The sequence below is a fragment of the Sinohyriopsis cumingii genome, chromosome 13 (assembly GCF_028554795.1).
Source record: "Sinohyriopsis cumingii isolate HCF-2022 chromosome 13, ASM2855479v2, whole genome shotgun sequence".
NCBI lineage: Eukaryota > Metazoa > Mollusca > Bivalvia > Unionida > Unionidae > Sinohyriopsis > Sinohyriopsis cumingii.
The window spans coordinates 78376648-78396433 of record NC_142973.1 but is presented as its reverse complement, the minus strand read 5'-3'; the positions used below and the strand labels follow the sequence as shown (position 1 = coordinate 78396433).

Below are 19786 nucleotides of genomic sequence, written 5' to 3'. Positions count from 1 at the left end.
ACTCCATCTCAAATAAAGATAAGGATGCTGATTAAAATGGTGGCAGAACAATGAACATGAGAACAAGAGACCTGAGTGGGCGAAGCAGTTCTTATGGTTGACAAAAGTGGAATCAGATGAGCAGTTTGTGAGTGGTGTAAAACTGCTGTAAAGCAAAATCCATTCACTAAAAATGAAAATTCCAACCTGCTGCCATCTGCCTGTAGCCATTACAAATTTAACCTGGCTTAACTAACTGTCGCGGGCTGCCAAGCTATGCAAAAAGCACAATCATATATGCTGCTAAGAAAACCAAAATATTTGTGTGAAAATCACTGACTGCAAAGCATCACAGTTCCATACAATGTAAATAAATAATTCAGAATAATGGAGAATCATCCTGTAATTGAAGACTTCACTAACCTGAATGCCATATACTGTATATTTTTGTTAAGTCAAAGAGGAAAAGGTAAAGAAACTCTTTGGAAAAAAAAATGGTACAGTGCAGTATTTTTGGGGCAATTCCTGAAAATAGTTTGTCTCTAATGTAATCTTACGAAATTGAGAATTTTAATCCCAATATATAATTAAAAAAATAATCATATACTTTTTCATTTTCCTTTCTGTCTTTCAGAAATTGAGGATGAGAACTGCAGAGCTCCATTACTGAAGACTCCTCATCCTAGAACTCTGTGGAGAACCATGAACAAGTGTAAATTCTTGAAACCAAACAAATGTAAAAAAAACTATTCAGAGTCCCCGTGTCCTTTCTCATTAACAGACTTAGTTTACAACAGCATACTGGCCAGTCATTTATGTTGCTTTTTCGAATTAACTTGATTGTCATTGTATGATGTTTATCTCTGTGCTCTCCATTATGCCAAAACAAATCAAATATAAGGAGCTGCAGGGAACAATGTTGCTTTGAGAAATGGATTGCTGTTGTGAAGGCAATGAGGGGCCAAGAGTGCCATACTGGGCTAGGAAGAACACTGCACATTATGCAAAATGCATTATAAAGAATAACTTAATAATATTCAAATATATTTAAATTAAACTTTCCACAGGCGAATAGACAATTAATACTCTAAAACAAACATATCCCAATTTTTGATTCCATTCCATTCCACAGTACACCAGTAGCAGTTTCCCTTTATCTTAATTTGTGCATCAGAGACCACCAAAGTTTTAATAACCACCAGTTCTGACACCATGTTTTTTTTATAAAAAAAAACTAAATCTAAGTTCCAGTTTTGACACCATGGGGATTTTTACTCTCAATTTTGCATCCCTAGGGGAAATAACGGCAGATATTACACCGCAATAGTTTAGTTTTGCTAAACTCTTGCATAGCCTTTTAGCTGGAACAAACCAAAGACACTTCAATCTGTAATTGTTGATGTAACTGAAAGAGACCCAAGTGGGTTTGAGATCATTCACCTAACAGAAGCCTAATACCCAAATACAAGAGCAGTAAGAAATCTGGGTCTGTAGGATGCTTTCTGTCAAAATTTCTCCAATGCTGTTAACGGCAAATGTTACGCAAACAATGTGTAGCGATTTGACGCTCAAACCCTAATATATGCCAATACCTATGGACTATTGACCTATATGAATATGAATATGAATATAGGTCTTACTGACTGCCTTATAGGTCTAATAATAACATGAATATAGGTCTTACTGACTGCCTTATAGGTCTATTATTAACATGAACATTAGGGTTTACTGACTGCCTTATAGGTCTAATATTAACATGAATATAGGTCTTATTGACTGCCTTATAGGTCTAATATTAACATGAACATTAGGGTTTATTGACTGCCTTATAGGTCTAATATGAATATGAATATAGGTCTTATTGACTGCCTTATAGGTCTAATATGAATATGAATATAGGTCTTATTGACTGCCTTATAGGTCTAATATTAACATGAACATTAGGGTTTATTGACTGCCTTATAGGTCTAATATGAATACGAATATAGGTCTTATTGACTGCCTTATAGGTCTAATATTAACATGAATATAGGGTTTATTGACTGCCTTATAGGTCTAATTTGAATTGTGAGCTGAATGCCACTTTATATCATGAACTGAACTTGTCATAACTTAAATATTTTTCAAACATTTGACATAAAATTGTAATTATGCACTCAAGAAGTAACAAAAGCCCTTATATCAGAATGATGTATGGGTCAAATTCTACTGAGTGTTAATTTAAAAGAGGTTATTAAAAGGATTTTCCTTTTTTACTAATGGTGGCCATATGTAGTGGCAAATCAAAATTATTTGAAAGCCTATAGTACCAATTTCTGTTTAGACAAATTCTGCAAAACAGTTTTCTTACAAATAATTTAAGTTTTCTTCCATTTTCAGGGATGGTGGCCATGTTTGACAGCAGATTGACATCATTCCTCAATATCAGCATGTTCTCTGTCAAATAGGGTCAATTTTGTTTTTTTGAAGAAGTCATTTAAAAGTTTTTCTTTATTTACTGGGGACATATTTGATGGTAGATCAATTAAAGATTGACAATTTTCATGGAGGTATGGAAACAAAAAACCACTGTCATCACACATAAGTTTGCACAACAATTTTTTGGTCCATTCTTCAATGAACATAAAATGAACATAAAAAAAACTTGTCAATTAAATTTTACATCTAGTAAAGAAAAAATAATAAAAAGTTTTTTAAAATTGTGTTAAATAGATTATTCGCACCTTCTCTAAATGTGCATGAATACATGCAAAACAGCAATTGTATCCATGCACAGCACCCAGATCTGACAGCCTGACACAAACTGACCCTTGGTCATTATATCATTATATGAGCAACCTCCACTGAACTATGCAGTTCATGACCCATGATGGAAAATTCGCTTTTGATTAAACTGAAATTATAACTGCAGTTGCATCAGTTGTTAAATGAAGGAAAGATTTCCATTGGTTAGAATATAGCCATGTCATCAGACCCAATTTCCGTATAAACTGTACAGAGAACTATTTTATACTAACTTCTATCAATAGAGTCATGTGCAATGTAACTAATGTAAACGCTGAACTGGAAGGCATTCACACTGCATGCCTTTAAAATGAAATAAAAATGGTGGGTTTATATTTTATTTAGAAACTTGAATAAACTGATTTGACAAAATCAAATTTTTCTGAATATTAATAATTCTTTATTGAACTAGACTTGAAAAAGAAAAGCTGGGAAACTCAAAATCTGCCAAAACATTGGGACTACAGCACTTTCACTGCAGCTTGTCACAACTGAATGTAAAACTATTGGTTAATGGATACAGGGATTGGGAGGAGAGGGGTTCAAAGACTAACATAATAACAATGTAAGACGCCAACCTTGATAGTTGCATTGTGGGTTGGGTGGGAGATCCACTACACCTCCCACCATAACGGTCAGTGTCGATGTGTTGCACTGTTTGACTATTGGACACCCATCACTTTAACTATTTTCGATAATCTTAATTTCATTTGTAAGTAGCCCCTCTAGGTAGCCTAATATGTTAATCAACACAAAAACAGATTTAATGACACGAAAATTGGTTACTCACGTGTCTGGACAATAACGATTTGGGCAAGTCACAATGAACTCATGATAGCATCAAATCCAAGAGTCATTTGTATGTCAAACAAAACAAGACATCCTTTGCTTTAAATACTGAACTTCTACTTTGATCACATATGCCAATTTAGATAAACAATTAAGACCATGCTGTAGAAATGTTCAAAACCTTAGACTGCCTACCACTGGTAGAATTTTCTGTTTCATAATGATGTAGGTATTGCGTTACAGATGGATAATCCCGTTCTATAAATAGCTACGTAACAGATGCCTCAACAAGAATTCATAAGCTTAAACAGGCTCTAAAACTGATAGAAAATATCTTTAAAAAAAAAATAACAATAAAAAATAAATAAAATTATAAATATTTGCAATTATAAGACTTTAACATTTTTCTGAGTTTATCATGGAATAAACTGTCAGTTGCTGACTCATACAGCTTACATAATACCCTTTGGGTGTTATTTGCTGTGCGATTTGGCAACAAACAATTTATACCATGATAAACCCAGAAAAAAACAAGATCAAACTCTTAAATAATTTCAATTTGTTTAATTACTTTTACCCTTTAAAATTTGGGAGTGGTGCCGACTTGTCCAAAAACTGCACAGCATTCACTATTAAAGGAAAAAGTTTTTATTTCTTAGCTTTTGCAATAATGTCTTGAGTGTACCGGAACTGAGAAATATGTCTATCTAACATGATAATTTTTTTTATGGAGAGAGACAGAGAAAGAGAGAGGGCATTGCCAATGTTCAAGGACCTCATCAATGCATGCAATCAAAATACTCAGAATTACATCAAACTGGGGTTGGCAAGAGCTGACAGAAAATCTCTTTTTAGAGCTTAAGCCATTGGGGTAGAGTAAGCTGCTTTAATTATTATCAACATTTCTTAAACTAGAAAGAAGGTTATGCTGTTTTGAACAAAATATCCTCAATATTAAATTAAAATTAAAGAGACACATACAATCCAGACCTAAGTATATTTATTAACAGCATCTATGGAAGTGTAAATGTAACATGTTTATTTGTGAGTGTGCATGAGAAACAGAAGGAAAGAGATTGCATGGTTGCACACTAGAAATATGCATGACATACAGTTTATTAAACATTTGAACTACAACTCTTCAGTTTGATTCACCAAGTTTATGTTTTACATCTCTACTGTATCAATCCATAATAAATTCCATTGAAAAACATGTTACCAACTCTATAAAATCTGAAAACTAGCTTTAGTTTCAGATGACTTTTTTCATGACAGTCAAGGACAGCTTCACTGTTTTTTATGGGTGAGTATACTAAAGTCCTACCTATTAAAATCACACAATAGGCTATACATGGCGGCCAGTATTAATGGTGGAGGAAAAACCCGGGGAAAACCCCGAAAGAACCACTGACCCACGAGAAACTACTGGCAAGCTTTCTCACATACCCACATTGGCTGAATCCGAGACTCAAACCCACGCAGACAGAAGTGAGATGGCAGTGATCCGTAACGGAGAGCGCTTTAGACCACCCGACCACTTGGGCCCCCGAATGGTGTATCTTAATGAAGATTTGATGAAAAGGTATTGAATATACAGGACGGTATACACATTACATAAAAATGCTCAAGGTGATAGCATAAAAGTTATATCTTATAATAAATGTCTACTTCCTTCAGGAATTTCAAAATACAAGAGACTTTTATTGTATCAAAATGTTCCTTCATGTCATTGACATTCTAGTGCTGATCGATGGTTGGAGGTCAAAAAACTATCATATATGACAAAGTACTAACAGTGCATGGTTCATTGCAAGAAACGCATTCTGGCAAGTCTTCACCTTTTATCATGTGGGAGTGGCTTATATAAGTATGATCAATTCTAAATTCTTGCAATGACCACCTCCCCCCAGTGATGGTTCTGTTCTGTAGGAAGGAGTCCATTCTCCTAAGGTTGGCTTGATTGTATGAAGTTTGTTATTCTGTGCATCATTCCATGACGCCCATTTAAAACATGAAAATACTAGTATAGGCCTAACTGAGGCAGCCTAAGCATGTCCTTCTATCTAATCATAATAATGAAACATTATTTTAAGTCATCATTTAAACAATATGAAGGCCATTTGTGCCAGTATGATATAAAATTATTTAAGCAGATTTGGCAAAGTCATTCAAAAGTTTTTCTATTGTTAGTAATGATTTAATGATTTAATTGCAGTAAAAACTTGAATGGTCTAATTTGGAATTTTACGGCACAGCAACATTGGTAGCAAATAATATATACCCTTTAAAAATTTTCATTTTATGAGCTTAAAGCTATGATAAGCTATGAAAAGTTGTTTGTGAATAAACATGCCTACCATTATATAAACAGTCTATCATAAATGTTATATTAATGTTTATAATCATATACACATTATCTTAAATATAAATTTCTTCAAATTCTGCCTGTAATTGTAGGTCAAAATGATTTCAGTGAAGCCTGAAGGCTGCTATTTTATACGTCACATGAAAATTCCATCAATATTAAATAAAAGACATCAATACATGTTGTAAGGGAGGTAATCCATCCTGATTCTAATTAGGTTTAAAAGGGTTAATAATGGATTTCCTTTTGCAATCAACAACACAACACTTATTTAATGAACTACCAATAACTTAAAGATAAATAATTGCAAGAAACCTTTCCATTTTAGCCTTCTCTTAAATTTATGGAACATGACATCCTAAAGTAATGCAATATTTGACTGAGAATGGAAATGTAACTGATATGATTTGAAAATATTTGGTCAGATTTTTGGACCTCGTGCTGAAAAGGCCACATAACCTCTTTTTAGATTCTTATTACTAATAGTTTAAACTGATGGAATTTTCCAGATCACCTTATCAAATGGCAACCATCAATCTCTGCTGAAATCAGTTTGAACTATCTTTCTGGTAACAACCGAAATTAAGTAAATATCACAAAATGAAATTAATGCACAAAGTTTTTAACATTCTTTCCATTTAGAGGGGCCTCGAGTGGCTGAGTGGTCTAAAGCGCTCTCTGTTACGGATCAATGCCATCTCACCTCTGTCTGCATGGGTTCGAGTCAGGATTCGGCCAATGTAGGTATGTGAGAAAGCTTGCCAGTAGCTTCTTTTGGGTCGGTGGTTCTGCCCGGGTACTTCTTCTACCATTAATACTGGCCGCCATGCATAGCCTATTGTGTGCTGAAAAATGGTGTTAAACCCCACAACAACAACCTTCCATTTAGTCATATCAAAATTGCTTCACTGTCACTGAAAAGAAAATATCCAATGAAGATGAGTTGGGTTACATTCAACTGACAGGATTGAAACCTTTCAATTATGAGTATGGCATGCTTCTTGTTGTTTTGTTGTTTGTAATTCTATCAAGCGATTTTGACAATAAATTTGCTTAAATGTTTTTCTAGTTTTAGTTGTTGTTGTTGTTCTAGGGTTTAACGCCATTTTTCAGCACAAGATAGGCTATACATGGCGGCCAGTATAACTAGTGGAGGAAGAACCCTGGCAAATCCAGGGAAGAACCACCGACCCACGAGAAGCTACTGGCAGGCTTTCCCACGTACCCACATTAGCCGAGCCTTGGACTCGAACCCACGCAGCCAGAGGTGAGATGGCAGTGATCCGGTACGGTGAGCGCTTTAGAAAACTCGGCCACTCGGGGCCCCTCTAGTTTTAGTTATGTAGATCATATTTGATGGCATTTGTAAACAAATCTGAAACACCTTTATTCCAGGATGTACCAAGTATGGTTAAAAATAATATTTGGTGGTTTTTTTAATGTAGTTGAACATTGTTAGACAACTGGACATAGCCTAAGCTCCCTTGGTCTTGTAACTTCGTAAGCAAACAAAACAATGTGGTGAATCACACCTGGTTGTTTCATACAGGTTTTTCTTTTGCTGATGAGTGAGGTAGTAGTAACATAGTAATGTGCCAACATGCTGATACAAAAAAGGTGTGGCACCAGAAAGAAAAGAAAAAAAATGGTATTACATAAATTTTTCTAATATACATTTTTGGCATGGTGATAATCTGCATACTATTAATGCATCAGAGCACATAGCAGGAGGAGACACTGTACTTTACACCTAAAAAGACTATGACAAATATGTTCATCGGACTGGTTACCACTTGTTCTGTACTCAGTGCAGTATTATTTTAACAAACTAAGTACAAATCATAACACTTTATGTAAGAAACATATGTATCTGTATCCTGCAAAAACTCTGCATTGAACAAGTCAAAAGGGTCATGCAGGCATTCAGTACCAACTATTTCAGTAATCGGTGCAACTTTGTAGAATTTGATTATACAAACCTTTTAAATGGCAATTATTCACTTTATTTAGATCCTCATACATCGACATTCCTTGGAAAGTCATTTTATGCACATTCCTAGAAATATATATGGCAAATTCAATGCTAAAGTACATGTTTTTCTGGGTTGATGTCAACCTAAAGGTGTGATCCCCTGCAAACTAGATTCAATGTCACATGCTGTGATACCACAATGAAAGCTACATGTGCTAACAAAATTAATAACTTATTTGTTATGATGAAACAAGATGTCCTCTTTTCTTGACTAGTTTAGTACCTGGCCACCCTTGTAAAAGTCAGTAGTGATTAGTAATTTTACTCTTAAGTTTTTGATGTCAGTTTAGCTGCAGGGCATTCAACAGTCAGGACTGAATAGAATTTGGCTGAACTACTTTTGTACTGCATTTCAGAACAAATAATGTTTGAGTAAATGAACCTACAAGATCACGTTAACATACACTTTAATAATGAATGAAAATGCACTATCTGGTATCGTGCAACCACTTGCAGTACATAAAAATTTTCGCATGTGGGGATAACTCGTGCATGTGGATGGGGTCTACCTCTTTCTAGACTCTTAGTCTTACCCATAATTTTGGTCATCTGCATAATTCTTGCAATTTCCATCACCTGGGTCAGTGTGGAAAAAGACAGCTCAATAGAACTGGTATACATGAAGTCCACAACCTTTCTGACAGCTTCACTGTACCCCCCATCTCCATCACTCCCATCGATGTGGATCTCGATAATTTGAGGCGTTTTCTGAGAAAAGGCTCGGGGTAGCTCATGGTTGTGACCGAACAGAGAAGCGAAATACGGGCTGGCTGCAGCCAGAACGTTTGAATGGGCAAATATTTGAACATTGCAGACTCTAAGGATAACATCGCAAAACTGAAATAATGATCTCTGGTCATGAAGTTTCTTTAAAACTCTTGAAACTTGATTATTGTCAAAGAAAGTTGCCATCCGAGCTATGCTCGACGCCATTTTCTCCTCCCCAAAAACAGTTTTGCCAACTGTTGATTGGTTGAAATTATGTACTGGCTGCATGCAACATCTAAAAAATGTCATATAGGTGACAGACAAATTTAAAGTAATTTATCAGCTCATTTTTTTTATGAAGAAAATGAAATTTCTTGGAGACAAATGTGTAAGACGAAACCATAAATGATCCCTGACCAAAAAACACAGACTGCTCCCCATGACTATCGATTATAAATATTGAATGAAACTTCCGGTTGTCATTTTTCGTTAGTGAAACAAAATACGTATTATGTTGGGATATGGCACTCAGTTTGAAGAGAGACAGAAAGTCACCATGTCTTGAGCAGGCGCTTGCCAAACGAGAAGATATAGACCCGCAGGACTCACTTCTAGCAGACGATTCTGATGCATTTTCACAGTCTAGAGAAAATGATGTGGACATCAAACTCGCCCTGAGTTTAGAGGGAGAAACACAAACGGATGATCAAAGTCATAACATAGACAGTAATGAAAGTAATTTAATAATTTGATTGTTAAAAAAATATTGAAAACAAATCAGCTTGGGGGTCGTCCATTAATTATGTCAACAAAATTGGGGGGGGGGTTTGAAGAAGTTTGACAATTGTTGACATGGGGGAGGGGCGAGTTCAAGATAAATTGACGTCAACAATGTTATTTTTTACAATAAATTTAATAAATCAAAAAATAGGAAATTAGTCGATGCGTTGGTATGGCACACACTCGCTCGCCCGTCAACAGCCCACCAGTTTAATCCTAAACCGGTTGAGCCCTTGCTAAGGAAGTCATAGTCTTGCATCATCATATTTTGTTTTTATTCAGTGTAGATTGTAGACTGTATACAGATTAACCACATATGGTATTAATCTGAAGAAATTAATGAATCAGCCACTATACCCATTATAACAATTGAGGAACATTTGGCTTCCCAAAGATGATAGAAGCTAGAATATAAAGTCTCGATTTTTTCATGAATTCAAAGTGTTATAGTCAATTTGAAATCTGTTAAACAAGTTAAAAAAATGTATTAAAATTTATTTGTAGACCTTTTAACTAACATAATTCTATTTTTAGCATAAAAGCCAGCTGTATAAAATATTGTTAGTTTGGGGGGGTGTAAAAAATTTTTGACATAATTTTATTAGGGGGGTCACTGAAAGTTTGACAGTTGTTGACAAGGGGTGAGGAAGGGGGGGGGGTAAAAAATTGCCTAAAAATTGTTGACATAATTAATGGATGTCCCCTTGCTTTTGTAGGAATAAATGATTCAGTTTTATCATTAACAATTAATTGGAATTTTTTTTTCTTGTACCCTGTTGGGCTGGTGCCCTAAGCACGTGCTTAGTGTGCATAATGGGTAATCCGGCACTACCCACAGTAACAAAATAGTTATTGTTCAGTCATCTGATTCTAAGAAATGAATAAGAGCGTTGTGTTACACATGGATAAATGAATACTAAATTCACTACAAAATAATTGAATACTGTTTTTATTTTCATGTATCCATATGTATCCAGACCACACCCGAGTGGCCGAGTGGTCTAAAGCGCTCTCCATTGCGGATCACTGCCATCTCACCTCTGTCTGCGTGGGTTCGAGTCTCAGATTCAGCCAATGTGGGTATGTGAGAAAGCCTGCCAGTAGCTTCTCGTGGGTCGGTGGTTCTTTCTGAGGTTTTTCCCGGGTTTTACCACCACCATTAATACTGGCCGCCATGTATAGCCTATTGTGTGATGAAAAATGGCATTAAACCCAACAACAACCATAAGGAGATGCTCTTTCTACTGTCCATTTTTATTAATGTTCTTTATTTTATAGAGGATTTTCATCCTTTTTTGTCATTAGATACACACACACACACACTGTGTCATACAGAGAACCACTATAATCCATAAAATGCATGTCTGTGACACCGCAAAGTTTTTTTAATTATATCTCCAGTATATTTAGGTTTCCAGTCAACTGAAATTTTAAAATGTGTTGATATTGGTCCAGTGTTCATTTTCATTGTTTGGCTAATTCGGTATAAACACAATTTTTTTAAGTTTTGGCTTTAGATCACATGTATTTACATAGTAATGATTGAAGCTCTTGTACTTTCCTTGTATTAATTGCCAGAGTTTTTGAGATAAGCTTCTAAAAACCATGATAGTACTGGCATACACGATACCTTTGCTTCCAAAGAGAGACCTCAGGACTGTATCACACTCGATATTACAAAATGAATGAGAATGAAATTTTTATGAATATTGTTTTCATTGTCAAAAATAAAGTTCATCTATTTCATGGATTTATTATGTCAATCTTTGTCATTAAGAGTTCTAATAAGTTTTGTAAGTACAATAAAGAATTTAAATTATATATATATATATATATATATATATATATATATATATATATATATATATATATATATATATATATATAAAGGCACCCTTAGGTTCTAATTATTCAGCATACCACTCTTTGTCACAGAAAAGGATTTTAAAAAATTACAAGAATTTCTGAAATATTAATATAGGAATGCATGATTCTGAATTATTAAATGTGGTGCGCGTTGGTTTACTTAGAATTATCTACCATCAAAGAGAAATAACTGTGTAATTATATTGATGTATCCTGTGTAGGTGAGATTATTTTGGGACAGTTGTGTGGTGTTTTGGTATAGTTTTGGGGTGACTTGGGGTCTTTCCATTTGGTGATTACCAACAAGGGATAAAACTACTGACGTTACTTGTTAACTATAAAATGCAGAATTTTTCTGATCACTGTCATTTCTTTGTTTGATTTTATTTAATTGTATATATGTATCCTGGGTAATGTTGGTGAGAATGTTTTGGGACAGTAATATAAACCTTCTATAGTTGTAAGAAATTTTAAACATCATTACAAAATACTGTATAAGTGTTTTCCTTCATTCATCGTAAGCATTGGTTACAAAATACTGTAGGGGCTTCGAGTGGTCTAAAGCGCTGTCCATTAAGGATCACAGCCATCTCACCTCTGTCTGCATGGGTTCGAGTCTCGGATTCAGCCAATGTGGGTATGTGAGAAAGCTTGCCAGTAGCTTCTCGTGGGTCGGTGGTTCTCTCCAGGGTTTTCCCCGGGTTCTTCCTCCACCATTAATACTGGCCGCCATGTATAGCCTATCGTGTGCTGAAAAATGGCATTAAACCCTACAACAACAACAACAACAACAACAAAATACTGTAAAAGTGTTTCCGATTATTCAGCATGAGACAAGAAATCATAAGCATCAGTTACAATTTGTACAAGTGTTTTCCTTTATTCAACATGGGACAAGAAATCTTAAGCATACTTTTACTCCACAAATAATAAACAATTCCAGCTATGAGATCATGACTTAACATACATGACTCTTGAGAGTTCAGTTTTGATTTTGGAGACATTCATTTTGATATTGTAGGCATTCATTTTGCCTCTGGAGACATTCATTTTGACTTTGGAAACATTCATTTTGACTGGAGATTTTGGTGTCATGGGTCATATGACTCTTCAATTTTAAAATCAAGTGATCTTTTAGCTCCTTTCTTTTCAAATAAGACATAATCTGCATCTCAACATGCTTTTAGTTTTTCTTATTCATCCCTATGATCATTCTGTCTTTTTGAATTACCAAAATACAAAATTCAGTTTTAATTATTTACTTTTTAAAATGCTTTGATATGTTTTATTGAATTGTTTTTATGTGTTATGCTGTGGTTGTGTGATTTGCAAATCATTTTTGTTTTTATTACCTGATTGTTTTTCATGTCATGTTGGTAAAAGGTTCATTAGAGCTTGTGTTGAATGTTGTTTTAAATCATGCCACAATAAGTAAATCCCATCTTATATATTAATACTAAAAGGTGTGGGGAAAATGTACCTCAGGCTATATATGTTTTAGTGATTTAATGTACACTAAACATTACACGTTTCACTGATTTAATATGTATATCAACTTACAAGTTTTGTTTTATTTAATATGTATGCCATCTGATATGTTTTAGTGATTTAATGTACACTAAACATTACACGTTTCACTGATTTAATATGTATATCAACTTACAAGTTTTGTTTTATTTAATATGTATACCATCTGATATATGTTTTAGTGATTTAATGTACACTAAACATTACATGTTTCACTGATTTAATATGTATATCAACTTACAAGTTTTGTTTTATTCAATATGTATACCATCTGATATATGTTTTAGTGATTTAATGTACACTAAACATTACACGTTTCACTGATTTAATATATATATCAATTTACAAGTTTTGTTTTATTTAACATGTATACCATCTGATAAATGTTTTAGTGATTTAATGTACACTAAACATTACATGTTTCACTGATTTAATATGTATATCAATTTACAAGTTTTGTTTTATTTAATATGTATGCCATCTGATATATGTTTTAGTGATTTAATGTACATCAGCTCTTTTATTTTTTAGTGATTTAATTTACATTGACAAATATGTTTTAGTGATTTAATGTACACTAAACATTACATGTTTCACTGATTTAATATGTATATCAACTTACAAGTTTTGTTTTATTTAATATGTATACCAACTGATACATGTTTTAGTGATTTAATGTACATCAACCCTTTCATGTTTTAGTGATTTAATTTACATCGAACTATGTTTTAGTGATTTAGTGTACATCAGCCCATAATTCTTTTAGTGATTTAATTTACATAGACCAATATGTTTTAGTGATTTAATGTACATTGACCTATACATGTTTTAGTGATTTAATGTACATCAGCCCTTTAATTTTTTAATGATTTAATTTACGTTGAACTATATGTTTTAGTGATTTAATGTACATCAGTCTTTGCATGTTTTAGTGATTTAATGTACATCAGCCCTTTAATTTTTTAATGATTTAATTTACGTTGAACTATATGTTTTAGTGATTTAATGTACATCAGTCTTTGCATGTTTTAGTGATTTAATGTACGTGGACCTATCCATGTTTTAGTGATTTAATGTACATTGACCTATACATGTTTTAGTGATTTAATGTACGTGGACCTATCCATGTTTTAGTGATTTAATGTACATTGACCTATCCATGTTTTAGTGATTTAATGTACATTGACCTATCCATGTTTTAGTGATTTAATGTACATTGACCTATCCATGTTTTAGTGATTTAATGTACATTGACCTATACATGTTTTAGTGATTTAATGTACATTGACCTATCCATGTTTTAGTGATTTAATGTACATTGACCTATCCATGTTTTAGTGATTTAATGTACATTGACCTATCCATGTTTTAGTGATTTAATGTACATTGACCTATCCATGTTTTAGTGATTTCATGTACATTGACCTATCCATGTTTTAGTGATTTAATGTACATTGACCTATACATTTTTTAGTGATTTAATGTACATTAGCCCTAACATTTTTTAGTGATTTAATGTTCATCGACCTATGTTTTAGTGATTTAATTACATCAACCTATTTATGTTTTAGTGATTTAATGTACATCTACTTATATGTTTTAGTAATTTAGTGTACATTGACCTAATCATGTTTTAGTGATTTAATGTACATCAACCTATTTGTTTTAGTGATTTAATGTATATCTACTTACGTGTTTTAGTATACATTGACCTAATCATGTTTTAGTGATTTAATGTACATCAATCAATTTATGTTGTAGTGATTTAATGTACATCAACTTATATGCTATTGTGATTTAGTGTATATTGACCTAATCATGTTTTAGTGATTTAGTGTACATCAACCTATACATGTTTTAGTGATTTAATGTACACCATTCATTATATTTTTAGTGATTTAATGTACATTTACTTATATGCTTTAGTGGTTTAGTGTACATCACCCATTACATGCTTTAGTGATGCAATGTACATCAACCTATATATGTTTTAGTGATTGCATGACCCATACCTGTGTAAAAAATATCTATTTTTAAAATAGTTAAATAATCCACAAGTGATCATTCTTGAGTTCAAAGTATCAGCAGCCATGCAAAGTTGTATCAAAGGCATAGTCTGAATTTGAAGATGGGCAGGTTTATCATTTATCTGTCCAAGCGGCTTTAGTTGTTGAATAATGTACAGTAATGTATATCGCTGCATGTGATACTTTGAAATACATACTCATAATAGTGGGGGGGTGTAAGGGAACTTCATTCAATAAAAAAGCATGCAAAGAAAAATTTTATCACATAAATTACAGGTTCACCTACTGGGGATGTTGTGCCCTTTGAGACTGGACCTGGTGTCTACAGAGGACTTACACATTTTGAAGTGATGTCAGCTGATATTGTAAAAAGTGAAAAATCTTCATTTGTTGTAAGTAGAGCATAGATTTTATGCTCTGGTGATCATGTGGATGTTTTATATGCCCATCATAAGATAGGAGTGCTATAGTGTTATCCATCTGTCTCTACATTTATATCTGTCTGTCAGAAACCTTAATTTTGCAACAGTTGGAGAGACTTTTCATGAAACTTTGTCAGAATATATATAATGACTAGTTTGTGTGTACCTTAACCACATGCTCTGTCACAAGATGAAGGTCACAGCGATTGAAAATGTAATTCTCTGATATAAATCTTTGTGCAGAGGAACCATTTGAACCACTCTAGATATTTTAGTGAAACAGAGTATATATATCATGATGAGGTGATGAGTAACTTACCACAGCATTGCCCTCTACCTCAGGGTTAGGGTCACGGTACGGAATTAGTCACATACCATAGCATTGCCCTCTACCTCAGGGTCAGGGTCAGGGTCACGGTAAGGAATTAGTCACATACCAAAGCATTGCCCTCTACCTCAGGGTCAGGGTCACAGTAAGAAATTAGTCACATACCAAAGCATTGCCCTCTACCTCAGGGTCAGGGTCACATTAAGGAATTAGTCACATACCAAAGCACTGCCATCTACCTCAGGGTCAGGGTCAGAGTAGGGATTTTTTATATATAGCTTGTCCAGAGATTGACCTGATGATGATTTAAGGAAACTTTATATAAGATTGTATGGTATCAGTTACCATAGCCACATCAGCTTACTGCCTTAAGGTCAAGACCATGGCAGCAATTTTGTGACTTGTCCAGAGAATAACTTTTGAATCATTACAGACACATTAATGAAACTTTGCCTAAATATATGTAATGACTAGATGTACCACAGCCATACAACCTGCCTCAATGTTTTGGTCAGTGCAAGTGAAAATGTAATTACTTTTATTGTATTCTTGTCTGGAATATAGAACCATATAATATGTTAATGAAGCTTTTGCCAGTTATATATCATGTATAGGCAGTGTTTTGTATACCATAGCAAGGCTTTCTACCTCAAGATCAAGGTCACAGCAAGAACATTTTTAACTTTAATTGTATCCTTATGTAGAGTGTAACTTTTGAACCACTGAAAATACATTAATGAAACTTTTTTATGAACTATAACTAGACAGTGTGTCACTTACAAAAGCCATGCCCACTGCCTTGGTCACAGCAAGGAAAATTTGGAACCATGAAAATGCATTAATGCAACTTTAACCATTTATATATAAGGACTAGACGGTATGTCATAGTCATGACCCTGGCCTCAGGGTCAAGGTCGTGGCATAGGAAAATATTAAATGGTGACCTCAATTCATGTTTAGGTATAACTTTTGAACCATTGAAGATATTTTGATGAAACTTTGATGTATATCTTGACTTGAAAGGGTCTTGTGTATTCAGAGTTATACCCCCTGCATCAAGATTAAGGTCACAGCAAGGAGTAATATAGGTTATTGGCATGTTTCCCTATCCAGGAACCCATTCAGATATTTATTAAAACATAGGTCTGTGCCATGTCATACAATAGTAAAGTCATAGTTCAAATATCAAAGTCATTAGCCATGTGTATCATTTACCATTTATGATGGAGGCCCGGAGTGGTCTAAAGCGCTCTCCATTACGGATCATTGCCATCTCACCTCTGTCTGTGTGGGTTCGAGTCTCCGATTTCGGCCAACATGGGTATGTGAGACAGCTTGCCAGTAGCTTCTCGTGGGTCGGTGGTTCTTTCCAGGGTTTTCCCAGATTCTTCCTCCACCATTAATACCGGCCGCCATATATAGCCTGTCGTGTGCTCAGAAATGGCATTAAACCCTACAACAACAACAACAACCATTTATGGTACTCATTATACATTTAGTCTAAATGATACTTATTGCTGTAACTTTCACAAAATCATACTTGAATTTATGATACACAAAAATGATTCAATCATTTCACAGAATTCCTGTAAGTGAATGATGATATGAAACAACTTGAAACAACTGGTTTGTCAGGCTTTAGTGATAACATACATTTGTTTACTTGGAGGTCTGGATCTGGCCCTTGACCTGTTTTTATCAATTAATTTACATCATAGGGTGTGGCTTTAAAAGTCAGTTATCTTGCACATGCTGAGGAGGAAGTTGCTCATGCCTTTTATATGGTCATGAAAATAGGTCTATACATGCATCTGAAGGAATAATACATTACATTGTGTTTGGCCAGTGACCTACTTTTTAATGAAAATAGATCTGTACATGCATCCTAAGGAATAGTACATTACATTGTATTTGGCCAGTGACCTACATTTTAATGAAAATAGATCTGTACATGCATCTTAAGGAATAGTACATCACATTGTATTTGGCCAGTTACCTACTTTTTCATGAAAATAGATATGTACATGCATATTATGGAGTAGTACATTACATTGTATTTGGCCAGTGACCTATTTTTCATGTTCCAGTGATAATTTACACTGTTTAGGTGGCATTCTACAGTTTCGTATTTTGCATAGAAAAAGAATTTCCCTGGGTGTCCTCACTGGTTATACTGGCTATTAAAAAAATTCCTTGTATATCTTAGGTATTGTTCAAAGAACCTTTATTTCCCTTTATTTTCGTGTATGATAGATGGTTTAATATGGGTTATAGAGTATACAGCTTGGCCTTACTCCAGATGTGCATCTTTCAAAAAACTGCTAGCTCCACTTGGTCATTTTCACTTCCTGTACTTTAGAGGTAAATTGTAAAAGAAAGCCGATAACTTTTTTTACTTTTTATACATTTGGTAATTCATCTATGTCACTTTCAGAAGCTGGTATTTTCTAGTTGGGCAAAATTCATTTTCCCTATTTTAATAGGTGCTGAAGATAGTGTACTTTAGACTAGTTCAGGCAGACTTTTTTAGCACAGGGGAGCAGCCATTTTAGTTATTATTGTGCTTAGATCATGTACAGTTTCTATAAGTACAATATCCAAAGATTTGTCAGCCACATTGCATCAAAGTAGCATAGAGGTATGCCAACATTTGCTCCACTGTGCATGTTTCAAATGCAAACAACTTCACCTTACATGTCACTCTCTCAAAAGGACATTATAATTGGTGATGCCCCCTTATGTTCAGATCAGTTTCATTGTTATTTGCACAGTCCTGAAGCTTCAAACATGATTTTGTTCTCAAGATCTACTTCACCTCTTTGAATAAAATATGCTTGGCAATCTACTGACAGCTGCAGTTTAGGAATATAAAAGTTAAAATGAAGAACAAAGCTTTGTTGCCTTTCATATCTTTAGAATTTTTGCCATTTTTATGTATCAGTTATATTTTTTTTGTTGTTTTTAATCAAACACTAAAATTATGCCAGCTTTTTATTCAGATCAAATGTTTACAGAATCTTTATTTATTATTTTTTATGTGTCCACAGTAATTTTCTTTTTTATTTCTGCAGATGTACAAAATTTTGATTGTTCGAGATGGCATATTAGATAAGGCACCAAGTATAATAGAGAGACGTTATTCGGAGCTTGAAAAACTAAATTCAAGCTTAAGGAAGAAGTATCCAAAAATAATGAGAAATGTGGCTTTTCCCAAAAAACTTGTAATAGGCAACTTCACAAATGAAACAATTGCACAGAGATCAAGAGCCTTTGAACAGTTTCTGTCTCACCTGGAAGGATTGGACTCGATACGATTTACAGAAGAGTTTGCAGAGTTTTTCTATTTAATGGAGTTGAAAGCAGCATACAAACTGATCCGTGATGAGAAATATCTGGAAGCTGTGGATCTCATCCAAAAATGTCTTCCAATCCAGGAGAAAATCCAAGGGGACTACAGCCCTGGTTTAGGTGCTACACTATGTGCATTGGTGGCCTGTTACCAGGTACTGGATAAGAGAGAACTTGCCTTAAGATATGCTGAGTCAGCTTTAAAATGTTTTGCTTCCCATGAGGAGAACACATATTTTCTCCCCTTGGTTCAGGTGGCCATTCATCTGTCTTGGAAACTAGGTCGTAATAAACAGGACCTGGAGAATATTCTTACACAGATGGAGAAGAAAGGCATCCACACTGAGTTGTCACCCAACCTCATGTCAGTTGTCAAAACCAGATTTAGAAGCAGCTGATACTTTATATATATATATATATAATTTACATGTTGATATATCTGTATCAAATATCAAATCAGGGTCTGTTCTAGAACTGAAAATGGGGGAGAGAGGCTGATTTTCCCACTCCATTTGCAGAAAAGGGGTGAAATTTTCTGAATGTAGAAAGCATTATAATGAAGAAATAAAGGTATGGCTTCAAAATCTAATGCATTATTTTCATGCATTTGGTTGACTTTTTGCCACAGTTGTTTTCAAATAAGCATAAATCTTCCAATCTCATTCATCCTAGAAGAGACGCTGCCTCTTCTGCATAATACAGCATCTATGCAAAAAGGTTTTCTCTCTTTATGATGTATTATCATGTTATAACCTAAGGAAGTGTAATCATATATGAATTGTAGCATGTCATTAATCAGCGTACCCAACTACATTTATTCCTCATTATAAT

The 19786-nt window shown here is 34.2% G+C and overlaps 2 protein-coding genes across 3 annotated transcripts in view; one reads left to right on the top strand and one right to left on the bottom strand.

The window, feature by feature from the left end:
* The window catches only part of LOC149785867 (uncharacterized), a 36590-nt gene extending 27491 nt beyond the window's left edge, over nucleotides 1-9099 (bottom strand). Inside the window, exon 1 of the mRNA XM_089979841.1 lies at nucleotides 8483-9099. Within this exon, the coding sequence (XP_089835967.1) occupies nucleotides 8483-8966 (484 nt within the window). The 5' untranslated portion in view covers nucleotides 8967-9099. The remainder of the gene's footprint in view (nucleotides 1-8482) is intronic.
* A 76-nt stretch (nucleotides 9100-9175) lies between these two features.
* Nucleotides 9176-19544, top strand: LOC149785866 (sorting nexin-20-like). 2 transcript variants are annotated; one of them, XM_089979846.1, is made up of 3 exons: nucleotides 9176-9383; nucleotides 15134-15249; nucleotides 18679-19544. In XM_089979846.1, the coding sequence occupies exons 1-3, from the start codon at nucleotides 9179-9181 to the stop codon at nucleotides 19351-19353; spliced, it is 996 nt and encodes a 331-aa protein (XP_089835972.1). In that variant the 5' UTR covers nucleotides 9176-9178; the 3' UTR covers nucleotides 19354-19544. The 2 variants fall into 2 exon arrangements, with proteins under 2 accessions (XP_089835972.1, XP_089835971.1); XM_089979845.1 differs by having other exon boundaries at nucleotides 9176-9392.
* Nucleotides 19545-19786: the final 242 nt, after the last annotated feature.

What these genes read in the sequence shown, in the direction of transcription:
- LOC149785866 (XM_089979845.1), top strand. Translation starts at nt 9,179, where the DNA reads ATGGCACTCAGTTTGAAGAGAGACAGAAAGTCACCATGTCTTGAGCAG. An exon ending in TAACATAGACAGTAATGAAA is followed by an intron (nt 9,393 to 15,133) that starts GTAATTTAATAA and finishes CATAAATTACAG; the next exon opens with GTTCACCTACTGGGGATGTT. An exon ending in GTGAAAAATCTTCATTTGTT is followed by an intron (nt 15,250 to 18,678) that starts GTAAGTAGAGCA and finishes TTATTTCTGCAG; the next exon opens with ATGTACAAAATTTTGATTGT.